We start from the raw sequence: 12,691 nt of genomic DNA on the forward strand, positions 1-12,691 counted from the left end.
TAAAGGAATCTTTGAAGTGCAGCGCACAATGTCATTTTAAAAAAGTATTTCTCTTGGTGAAGCCTCCTGATGTGCAAATGATTGAGAGACCCTGATGATGAAACTCCTTTAAAAAGATGCCCACATTAAAAAGGACTTGAATTTAAAGGGGTCTTGATCCTATTTTAATTTGGAGTCCAGCGGGGGCATGCAGATGATGAGAACCCACCCCATTCTAGTTTGTCTTTCTCTCCAGGTGAAGACTTCCAAGTTGAATTTCTTGTGTGTCCTGCCTTTGTAATGCCAGGGAACTGTTGGAGCCATTTTTTCCAGTGGCTCACTCCACACTTCATTCAAGGCCAGCTCAGTTGCAGGATAACGTGGAAATTGGGGATCAGAGACTGATCGTCTCTACTTCTCATTGCACAGTACACACTAACAGAAGATGGCTTCTCAAAGCAGTTGGAGCTGAGTGAATGGCTGAGATTTTCAGCAGAGATCAGAGGGGAGAGAGTGATCCACAGGAAGATATTGGTCAGAGGGTAGGAGTGACTGCAGGCTGGCGACTGCCCTTTGTGACACACAAACACCAAGGTGTTTGATGTGGGAATGTGTTCAGTGTGGGAGAGCTCTAACAGAGGCCCACCAGTTTCCAGTGACTGGCCTAGAAAACATGTTGTGTTCTATTCATCACAGCTGCGGCAATGATAGAGCCCACACACCCTCACTTTCCAGCAGAGCTCCTGTGAGATAATTGCACTCACTCACTCCACATTTTCATCTCACTGGGAATTCTGTTCAGTGAGTCTATTTACTGAGGAGCAGAGCTCAACAAACTTGGATCAGGGAGGGAACCATGACCACAATTGATTTACACACATTCTGACATATTTCTCTGCCCAATTTTCGTACCTCCTGATTTACAAAGGACTTGATTTACACATCTCCCAACTGACACACAATTGGATTTATACATCTCCTGATTAACACGATTCAATTTACATACTTATGATTAACACAGAATTCAGTTTAAACACCTGCCAATTTGCACACTTCCTGATATGCATACCTCCAGAATGTCACACCTCCAGAATGTCACACCTCCAGAATGTCACACCTCCAGAATGTCACGCAACTTTCAACTGACACAGCTTTCAATGTTGTGATTTTCCTTTTGATTTCCCTTAACCCTCACTTCCACCAGAGCCATATGATGCTGGGTACAGATATGGCAGGCCTGTTAGTGTGCACCTGCTTTCTATCTGGTGGTAAAACTGTTCAGCCTTAGTGTCTCTGCAAGGTAAAAGCAACATTGTGTAAGCAAAGGATGGGCTGGATGAGATTTGGCCTGCTATAGTAGAACAGCTGAACACAGTGAATTGCGTAAGGTAGCAGACTGTATGGAGTGTTTGTCTGGTTCCCAGAGAGGAGTCAACAGCTGCTCACAGGAGAAAAACTGACAGAAAAATGTGGCAGGGAAGAAACTTGACCAAGGGGTTTGGATCCAGGCTTGGAGCTAGGTTATGGTTCATACTCCTCTGAAGGTCCATGAACCAAGTGCTCTTGAGAAGCTGGTTCAAAATCATGAAAATTGCAACAGGGGATGGTTTGACATGCTAATCCTTTCAATGGAGCTGGGCTGGTAAGGAGTGCAGGGCGCTGCCTCACTACTGTCACCCTTATCCCACAGCAACAAAAACGAGGGGAGCTGGACTGGGAGATTTGTGAATCCTGGAACTGAGTCGAATCGCCATTTGTAAAAGGCCTTTGGAATTGACCAAACGCCGCAAGATTCCTGCTCACCGTGAAACTGTTCCAGATCTGTGGGCTGCACTAAATAACGTGCTACATCTCAACTCACTGTACACAATCCCACACCCTCTCCCTCACTGTACATAAACCCACAGCCTCTCCGTCACTATACACAATCCCACACCCTCTCCACCCCTGTACACAATCCCACAGCCTCTCCATCACTGTATTCAAACCCACACCCTGTATATCACTGTACACAATCCCACAACCTCTCCATCACTGTACACAAACCCACACCCTGTATATCACTGTACACAATCCCACAACCTCTCCATCCCTGTACACAAACCCACACCCTGTACATCACTGTACACAAACCCACAGCCTCTCCAACACTGTACTCAAACCCACACCCTGTACATCACTGTACACAAACCCACAGCCTCTCCATCACTGTACACAAACCCACACCCTGTATATCACTGTACACAATCCCACAACCTCTCCATCCCTGTACACAATCCCACACCCTCTCCATCACTGTACACAAACCCACACCCTGTATATCACTGTACACAATCCCACAACCTCTCCATCACTGTACACAAACCCACACCCTGTATATCACTGTACACAATCCCACACGCTCTCCATCCCTGTACACAATCCCACAGCCTCTCCATCACTGTACACAAACCCACAGCCTCTCCAACACTGTACTCAAACCCACACCCTGTATATCACTGTACACAATCCCACAACCTCTCCATCACTGTACACAAACCCACACCCTGTATATCACTGTACACAATCCCACAACCTCTCCATCACTGTACACAAACCCACACCCTGTATATCACTGTACACAATCCCACACGCTCTCCATCCCTGTACACAATCCCACAACCTCTCCATCACTGTACACAAACCCACACCCTGTATATCACTGTACACAATCCCACACGCTCTCCATCCCTGTACACAATCCCACAGCCTCTCCATCACTGTACACAAACCCACAGCCTCTCCAACACTGTACTCAAACCCACACCCTGTATATCACTGTACACAATCCCACAACCTCTCCATCACTGTACACAAACCCACACCCTGTATATCACTGTACACAATCCCACAACCTCTCCATCCCTGTACACAAACCCACACCCTGTACATCACTGTACACAAACCCACAGCCTCTCCAACACTGTACTCAAACCCACACCCTGTACATCACTGTACACAAACCCACAGCCTCTCCATCACTGTACACAAACCCACACCCTGTATATCACTGTACACAATCCCACAACCTCTCCATCCCTGTACACAATCCCACAACCTCTCCATCCCTGTACACAATCCCACACCCTCTCCATCCCTGTACACAAACCTACACCCTCTCCGTCACTGTACTCAATCCCACATCCTCTCCATCACTGTACACAATACCACATCCCCTCCATCACTGTACCCAATCCCACAGCCTCTCCATCAGTGTATACAATCCCACACTCTCTCCATCACTGTACACAATCCCACACTCTCTCCGTCACTATACACAATCCCACATCTTCTCCATCACTATACACAATCCCACATCCTCTCCATCACTGTACTCAATCCCACACCCTCTCCATCACTGTACACAATCCCACACCCTCTCCGTCACTATACATAATCCCACATCCTCTCCATCACTCTACTCAATCCCACACCCTCTCCGTCACTGTACACAATTCCACACTCTCTCCATCACTCTACACAATCCCAAACTCTCTACATCATAGTACACCAACTCACACCCTGTAGACCATTGCACACAAACAGAGTTCCTCTACAGCACTCTTGGGGGCAGTGGTGGTGTCACACTAATGTCACTCAACTTGTAATCCACGTATCCAGGCTAACGTTTTGGGGCTTATGTTAAAATCCCACCATGGCAGCTAGTGGAATTTAAATTCAATTAATAAATCTGAAATTGACAACTTTTTTAGGGATATGATAACTATGGAAACATAATTATTGTAAAAGCCAAACTGGTTCACTAATATCTTTTAGGGATGTAAATCTTCTGTGCTTTCTTGGAGATGTGAGTGACTCTTAACTGTCCTCTGAAATGGCCTAGCAAGCAACATATTTTACACCTTTTAAAAATATATTGCTTCTCTCTTCTTAGGACCAAAGTATGTGACTTTACACTTTGTACATTACACTCCATCTGTCACCTATTTACTCACTCACTTAACCTCTTTATATCGCTTTGTAGCTGCTCTGTGTCCTCCTCACAACTTACTTTTCCACTTAGTTTGGTTTCATCAGCAAACTTAGACACATTATTCTCTATCTCTTCATCCAATTCATTAATATGGATTGTAAAAAGCTGAAGCCTCATCACATATCCTTGCAGCAGTCCATAATTAATTGCCTGCCAACTTGAAAAAGTCCTGTAAATGCTGACTATCTGTTTTCCAATCTTCTACCCATGCTAGAATACTACCACCTATTCTATGCACCCTTATCTTGCTGTTAACTTTCGTCTGACATCTTATCAAATGCCTTTTTGGAAATCTGTGTATATCACATCTACAGTGCTCCTTTATCTACCCTACTGGGTATATCCTCAAGAAAACACTAATAAATTTGTCAAACAGGATTTCCTTTTCACAAAACCTGACTTCTTGTCCATATTATGCTTTTCAACGTGTATTATTAACACTTGCTTAATGATTTCCTTTAATGTCTGACAAATGGGTCAGGGCACCTGGGAGGGGTATTTATAGGAGAGAGTTCCTGGGAGGGGTAATTATTGGAGCGAGTTCCTGGGAGGGGTAATTATTGGAGCAAGTTCCTGGGAGGGGTATTTATTGGAGAGAGTTCCTGGGAGGGGTATTTATTGGAGAGAGTTCTTGGGAGGGGTATTTATTGGAGAGAGTTCCTGGGAGGGGTATTTATTGGAGAGAGTTCCTGGGAGGGGTATTTATTGGAGAGAGCTCCTGGGAGGGGTATTTATTGGAGGCAGTCCTTGGGAGGGGTATCTATTGGAGGCAGTCCCTGGGAAGGGTATTTATTGGACACAGTCTTTATTGGAGAGGATGGCACTTAAAAGGAAAATATAGAAAATAGGAGCAGAAGTAGTCCATTCGGCCCTTCAAGCCTGCTCCACCATTCGATATAATCATGTCTGATTTTCTATCTCAAAAACATACTCGAGCACTTTCCTCATAAACAATGTAATCTTTAGAGTCTCGAAATCAGTCTGTATAGCATGATAGGGAGTGTTGGCCTGTGGTTCCACCATACTCATTGAGGCCCTTGTCTCACCCCTGTGGCTGTGGAGAATTATCAAGGCTGGGACTTGGTTATGCAGGATGGAAGGAAGAGTCATCATGAACCATGCAAGCAGCTCATGAAGTTAGTCTCCACAGCAACAGGGTCTACCCTCTCAGCTTTGCCCCCTCCATGGCACAGAGAATCCCAATGCAGGTGCAGGTGAGGAAAGATAAATAGGAACCGTTATCCCAAAAACATATGGTGCGCTTTACAGTAAATGTTCAAAACCTTCTTTACGTGGTTCATTTACTTCTTTTACCAGGGGGCCCATGAGCCTAAGGGCCCAAGTGAGGAATACGTCCAACTGGAACGACTGGTGCAGTTAGTTGTCTCCCCCTATCTGGGCACTTATGAACTGTTCTCCAGGAACAAGAACATTGCAGATCATGTCCACATACTTGGTAAGTCAAGCCATTTGCTATTTGTGGTCAAAGGGGAGCTGACGGATAGAGGAGAGTGATGAGAAAGGCAAAATGCAGCCACATTCTCAGTGATCATCTGGACAGCTCTGAATAATAATCTCCTCATGCTCAGTTCCTTCAAATGCATTATAGTTTTGAAGGGATTTCTTATAAAAATGTGGGTGGAGAGTCTTGAGGAAGACATTTTTCAAGTGCAGCATGTACATCAAGCTGATCTGTTGCCCTATGTAACATTTATTGCGCATGTTGATTGTTGGTGATAGTAACTCTGTGCAAAACTGGGATAGTGACCTGACAGCCTGTTGCACATCTGAATTTGCCTGGGAGAGAGTGATAAAATGGGCTGTCAACTCACTGTCACCCATCTTGTACCAGAGCACAAAATCCAAATGACCTCCATTGTTGTAGCATGTTAACCTATGAGACGTCCAAAAATCATTCCAAAAATGGGGGTCGTCTTAAACAACAAGTATAAAATGTGAACTGTGGGCATGTCTGATCGCATTTTGAAATGTGAGTAAATGAAGCACCAGTAATTGATAATAAATGAATATGGCAGGGTTTATTGAATAAATTGTATCAAGATACCTTTAATCACAATGCAAGTGTTTTGAAACTCATCAAATTCAAAGAGTTAATTATATTCATTCTGAGTCACTCTGGCTATGGCATCATCAGGAGGATTCCACTCTGGATCAGATGTGGTCTTTCAGTTTCTGAGTCATCTCTCTACAATTAATCATCTGTGAAGTAATTGAGACAGAAACATTTATTCATTCAGTCAGATAAACTTAAAATTAAAACTGCAACAACTGTAAGACGTGGATCTTTCCTAGAAGACTCCCTCTCCTTGAACAGTGTGTATCGTAGCCTCAAGTTGACAAAATAGACAATGCACATCCTTCCCCATTTTAGTAGATAAGAGACATGGTGGGTAGGATACTCTGGCTGTTCCCGCCAGCAGCATGTTCTAGTCCTGCAGGTGGTGACCTCCACCTTGGGTTCCCCAGCGACAGAGGATGAAAACAGAGAAGGGACTGGAAGATCTCTTAAGCAGCCAATGATGGGCCATCTTCACTGCCACAGGCCGATGGAAAATCCCACCCAACCTGTTTCAGTTCTTTGCTTCCAGAAGTATAAACAATAAACTTAAGCAAAATTTGAGTGTTTAGTTTATTATATGTTCTAACAGTTAACTTAATGCACTCAGTCATATGCAATGAGATGAAAGATGTGTTGACCAACTGAAAATAGTTAGTTTTGGAATATAGTCACTTATGTAAGTTGGATATTTTCTCTCACAAATTGGATATCATCAAACATCTAACGTTATTTCATTTAGCTCATGTTCTTCATCTAAAATCTCAACGTCAGAATTAGATCCAATACTTATGGGTAGTGTTTTCAGTGCTTTGAAGATTGTGATACACTTAGCAGTTGGTCACAGCAAATGGCAGGGATTCATAAGGGGTTGTTTGCTTTCTAACACGACAATCACATTTCAATAACATTTTATCTTCCAGCTTTCACAGTTTGACTCTAAATTTCATGTTTCGCTCTGCATTTACTTTCATTTGATCCATCTATTCTCAGCCATATTTGCGGATATGTTGATCATTAGCTCCATGGAGCAGCTCAGGAAGACATGTTCACATAAGATGTGTAAAAATGAGTAAAGTAGAGGCTTTCCTGTAGTCAAATGAGGAGTTGGTCTGCATATCACTTGCTTCCTGATTCACTCTCAGGCATAGCTGTACCTGTAACTTTTTCAAGGTGCACATAAATCTCCTGACTTCTCCATTAGCCCTTGGCCAGTGGGCTATGATCTTTCAATGTGTGAAACCTCATTAGTTTGTAAATTTACTGAACGTATTGCTGTTGAAAGCCTATTCTCACTTCTCGCATTTGAGGGAATCCAAACAAAGCAGAAATCTGGTAACACTTTAAGAATACTGCTTTTTTTGAAGTTTATATAACCATTTCCATAACTGGGAAATCTGCTCTGGTCATCAGTGACAATAAGCAAGTGTTTGCCAGTGGAAAAATCTGCAAAATCAACACAAATTTCAATTTTTGAATGCCTTTGTGTTTATTTGGACAGCATTAATGGTTTCTTCAAAAGGAATGTTGTATATATGATTTTTTTTAATTCATTAATGTTTCACATACTTAGCAGTGTCATTTTGCAGTTCATTGGTTCTGCACCCAGTGTATGCTGAAAGGATGCCTTAGTGGTTCAGCAGATGTATAGACATTAAGTCAAACCATTGGATTGAAAACATGTTTAAATCATCAAACACCAATTCCTTATGACAGTTGAAATTGGCAAGAGCTTTTAAACATATGTATTAAAAGGTTCCTGACTCTACAGCAGTCTTCCCCAAATAGAAAACCAAGCATCACTTTAAGTGGTGCTGGACTGATGGAGGTAGGGGTTAGTGAGAATCGAAGGGGAAATTTTAAAATGCAGCCCTACACACCTCGCATTTCATCCTCTCCTTGGTCATCACTGGGAGATGAACCAAGCTGGTTCAATGTCTGACAATTTAGATATTTTGCTGCTGCCAAGTTCTACTTATTTAAATATTCATTATTGAAATGCGGGTGTTGTTGGCAAGGTTGGTATTTATTAGTATTCCCTAGTTGCCTTCGAGAAGGTGATGCTGGATTTTTTTCTGAATTGCTGCAGTTTGTTGCTCCAAAAGTGCCATTAGATTGGGAATTCCAGAATTGGGACCCATTGATGACGGAATTGTGATTTATTGCCAGCACTCCAGGATTTTAATCACACGGTTCCCTAAGTGAGACAAACAGCTACAAAATTCTTACACAGCAAATGCAGGCTCCTTGGAAATGTTGCATACTGTATGCAGAATTCATGCTATTTGCAGAGTATGATTTCTATTTTAACTAGAATATTGCAGACTGCCCTTTAATATTTAAAGACCTTGGGAATGCCACCTCTTTATGTTCCGGGGACTGCCTTGGAAGTTCTTCAATCAATAAGCTCAAGCTCCACATCCAATAAAATCATCCCACAGAAGGCCTTCGAGATGAAGTTTCAGTCAGTGGAGTCACAGAGGTTTACAGCATGGAAACAGGCCCTTCGGCCCAACTTGTTCATGCCGCCTTTTTTTTAAAAACTCCTAAGCTGATCCCAATTGCCCGCATTTGGCCCATATCCCTCTGTGTAACCATAGTAACTATCTAAATGCTTTTTAAAAGATAAAATTGTACCTGGCACTACTGCTACCTCTGGCAGCTTGTTCCAGACACTCACCACCCTCTGTGTGAAAAAATTGTCCCTCTGAATACTTTTGTATCTCTGCCCTCTAGTTTTAGATTCCCCTACCTTTGGAAAAAGACATTGACTATCTACCTTGTCTATGACCCTCATTATGTTATAGACCTCTATAAGGTCACCCCTCAGACTCCTACATGCTAGCCAAAAAAGCTGTAGTCTATGCAGCCTCTCCTTATAATTCAATCCATCAAGTCCCAGTAGCACCCTAGTAAAACTTTTCTGCACTCTTTCTAGTTTAATAATATCCATACTATAGTAGAGTGACCAGAATTGCACACAGTATTCCAAGTGTGGTCTTACCAATATCTTGTGTAACTTCAACAAGACATCCCAACTCCTGTATTCAATGTTCTGACCGATAAAACCAAGCATGCTAAATGCCTTCTTCACCACTCTGTCCACCTGTGACTCCACTTTCAAGGAGCAATGAACATGTACTCCTAGATCTCTTTGTTCTGTAACTCTCCCCAGTGCCCTACCATGAACTGAGTAAGTCCCGCCCTGGTTCAATCTACCAAAATGCATCACCTTGCATTTGTCTAAATTGAATTCTATCTGCCATTTGTCAACCCACTGCCCAATTGATCAAGATCCTATTACAATTGGAGATAACTTTCTTCACTGTCCACTATGCTACCAATGTTGGTGTCATCTGCAAACTTATTAACCCTGTCCCCTATATTCTCATCCAAATCATTAATATAAATGACAAATAACAGTGGATCCAGCACTGATCCTGAGGCACACCGCTGGTCACAGCCCTCCAGTTTGAAAACCACCCTCTGGCTTCTGTCAAGAAGCCAATCTTGTATCCATTTAGATACCTCACCCTGGATCCCATGAAATTTAATTTTATGCAACAATTTACCATGCGGTACCTTGTCAAAGGCCTTGCTAAAGTCCATATAGACAACATCAACTGCACTGCCCTCATCTACGTTCTTGGTTACCCCTTCAAAAACCTCAATTAAATTTCTGAGACATGATTTTCCACTCACAAAGCCATGCTGACTGTCCCTAATCAATCCTTGCGTGTCTAAATGCCTGTAGATCCCTGTCTCTCAAAATACCTTGCAACAATTTACACACCACAAATGTGAGGCTCACTGGCCTGTAGTTCCCAGGCTTTTCCCTGCAGCCCTTTTTAAACAAAGGCACAACATTTGCCACTCTCCAATCTTCAGGCACCTCACCCGTGACTATCGATGATTTAAATATCTCCGCTAGGTGACCCGCAATTTCCTCCCTAGCCTCCCACAACTTCCTGGGATACACTTCATCAGGTCCCAGGGATTTATCTACCTTGACGCACTTTAAGGCTTCCAGCACCACCTCCTCTGTAATATGTACACTCCTCAAGACATCACTATTTATTTCCCCAAGTTCCCTAACATCCATGCTTTTCTCAACAGTAAACACTGATTATCTCGAATCCATCAGTACTGGTGATTCCTGCTCAGAAAGGACAGTAGGACTAGAGGGCACAGCCTCAAGATAAGTGGGGGGTGCAGTTTAGAACGGAGTTGAGGAGGGACTTCTTCACTCAAAGGGTGGTGAATCTCTGGAATTCTCTGCCCGTTGAAGTGGTTGAGGCTACCTCGCTAAATATATGTAAGATGCGGTTAGATAGGTTTTTGATAAGAGAGGGGATTAAGGGTTATGGGGAGAAAGCGGGAAAGTGGAACTGAGCAGCGACAGAGCAGCCATGATCTTGTTGAATGGCGGGGCAGGCTCGAAGGGCTAGATGGCCTACTCCTGCTCCTATTTCTTATGTTCTTATGTTCTAATTATTGATTCACCATGCAGCAGTTGTCAGAGGGATGAACAGTTCAGAGTGGAAGCAGTCAGCCCAAAGCCAGGCGAGAGGGTCAGCAGCAGTGGAAAGATGGAAGTCCACAACACTTCAGTCAGGCTCAGTAAGGAGACAAGAGATAGGCCACGGTGTTCATAATCTCTCCTCCTTCTTTATCAAACTTCACCTGCCCTCTGCAGCTTCTTCCAATTTTATTCTCAGATCTGTGGCTCAGCCTCCCTCTTCAGCCCCAATTTTAAACCCTTGCACCCCTAAAGGGAAGGTTTTTAAGGGAGGTAAGGGGTTTAAAGTTTAGATTAAAGGGTGCCCTCTCTGTCCGCATTCAATTTGAACCACTCACCGTTTATTTACTGGTGCAATTCAAGCAGATGTGGGCTTTATTGAGGAGCCATTTTGCGGTGTGTTCAGTGTGATCAGCCCCTGACTCCAACGGTAAGCAGCATTCCCAGAAAATGATCAAACAGGGAAGTACTTTTTTCTTCTTTGTTCATGGGACATAGTCGTTCACTAGCTGGCCAGCATTTATTGTAAAAAGATTGCGCATATCGACACAGACATCAAGTTTTTACAGAGATATTTTTGGTGTTGTCAGACTTTTTACTGTGTTTATGCCAGTCCAACGCCGGCATACCCACATCAGCATTTATTGCCCATCCCTAGTTGCCCAAGGGCAGTTGAGAGTCACCCACATTGCTGTGACTCCGGAGTCACATGTAGATCAGACCAGGTAAATATAGCAGATTTCCTTCCCTAAAGGACATTAGTGAACCAGATGGGTTTTTCTGACAATCGACAATGGTTTCAGGTCATCAGTAGATTCTTTTCAAGTGCTTAAGTTTATTAATTAGTGTCACAAGTAAGCTTAAGTTAACACTGCAATGAAGTTACTGTGAAAATCCCTGAGTCGCCACACTCTGGTGCCCGTTCGAGTACACCAGGGAGAATTTAGCATGGCCAGTGCATCTAACCAGCACATCTCTGGGAGGAAACCAGAGCACCTGGAGAGAACCCATGCAGACACAGGGAGAATGTGTAAACTCCACACAGATAGTGACCCAAGCCGGGATTCAATGCAGGTCCCTGGCGCTGTGAGGCAGCAGTGCTAACCACTGTGCCACCATGCAATATTGGATTTTTTATCCAAATTCTACCATCTGCTGTGGCAGAATTCAAACTTGGGTCTCCAGAACATTAGCTGAGTTTCTAAATTAATAGTCTAATGATAATATCACTTGGCCATCACCTCCTCTTATGAAATGTCTCTGAAATGTGCTGCTTCTGATCTGACCAGGAGCAGTGATACTTGCTGTTCCAGATCTAGAAGGAGAATGTTCAGATGAATTTCTGATAAAATAGGTCTCATGGCCCTAACTTTAAACCTGGGAAGGTGAGAGGCTGATACATTATATTAAAGGAACCTGCTCTCAGGCATCATCAGTTGCTGCCACATGGGTGTAGGCCAAGAAAAGGGGAAGTCTGCTTGGAGACCTGTTTTTGTCTCATTCATTTAGTTTGCCTCCCCATCACTTCCTCCCTGCCTCATCCACCAAGAAAACTCTAGTAACCTTTGCCAACACCAAGGAAGCAAACACCCAGTAAAACATATCTTTGTCTCACTTTCCTGAACTTGATACCAAGTAAATGTGTATTCCCAAAGGAAACCAGCTCCCATAAATTTAAAGAGAGGGGTGGAGATTTGAATCGTTAAGTTTAGTGATTTATCAAGTATTTTAAAGAGATATGTTGTTATCTGCTAAATAACTGCCGATGCATTTTGTCATATAATGATCTTATCTCTGTGAGTATTCACATAAATTATATTCAAACTTCGTGAGAAAGGAAACAACAGTTTTTAACTGTTCATGTGCTTCTCAGGAAGTTAGTGTTGTCACGAGACTAGTAATGCAAAGATCCAGGGCAAGATCCGGGGACCCGAGTTTAAATCCCACCATAATAGTGAAATTTGAATTCAATAAAAAATCTGGAATTAGAAGTCTAAGCATGATAATGAAGCCATTGTCATTTGTTGTAAAAACCCATCTGGTTCATTAATATCCTTTAGGGAAGAAAATCTTCCATCCTTAT

General features: G+C 43.0%; 1 protein-coding gene across 1 annotated transcript in view; it reads left to right on the plus strand.

Moving 5' to 3' along the window:
• Positions 1–12,691, plus strand: part of prr5l (proline rich 5 like) — a 120,507-nt gene that overhangs the window by 85,367 nt on the left and 22,449 nt on the right. Inside the window, exon 8 of the mRNA XM_080190500.1 lies at positions 5,330–5,468. Coding sequence (XP_080046626.1) covers positions 5,330–5,468 — 139 coding nt within the window. The remainder of the gene's footprint in view (positions 1–5,329; positions 5,469–12,691) is intronic.

This window comes from Carcharhinus amblyrhynchos, chromosome 6, assembly GCF_965287045.1.
Source record: "Carcharhinus amblyrhynchos chromosome 6, sCarAmb.v2.hapA, whole genome shotgun sequence".
NCBI classification, from domain to species: Eukaryota; Metazoa; Chordata; class Chondrichthyes; order Carcharhiniformes; family Carcharhinidae; genus Carcharhinus; species Carcharhinus amblyrhynchos.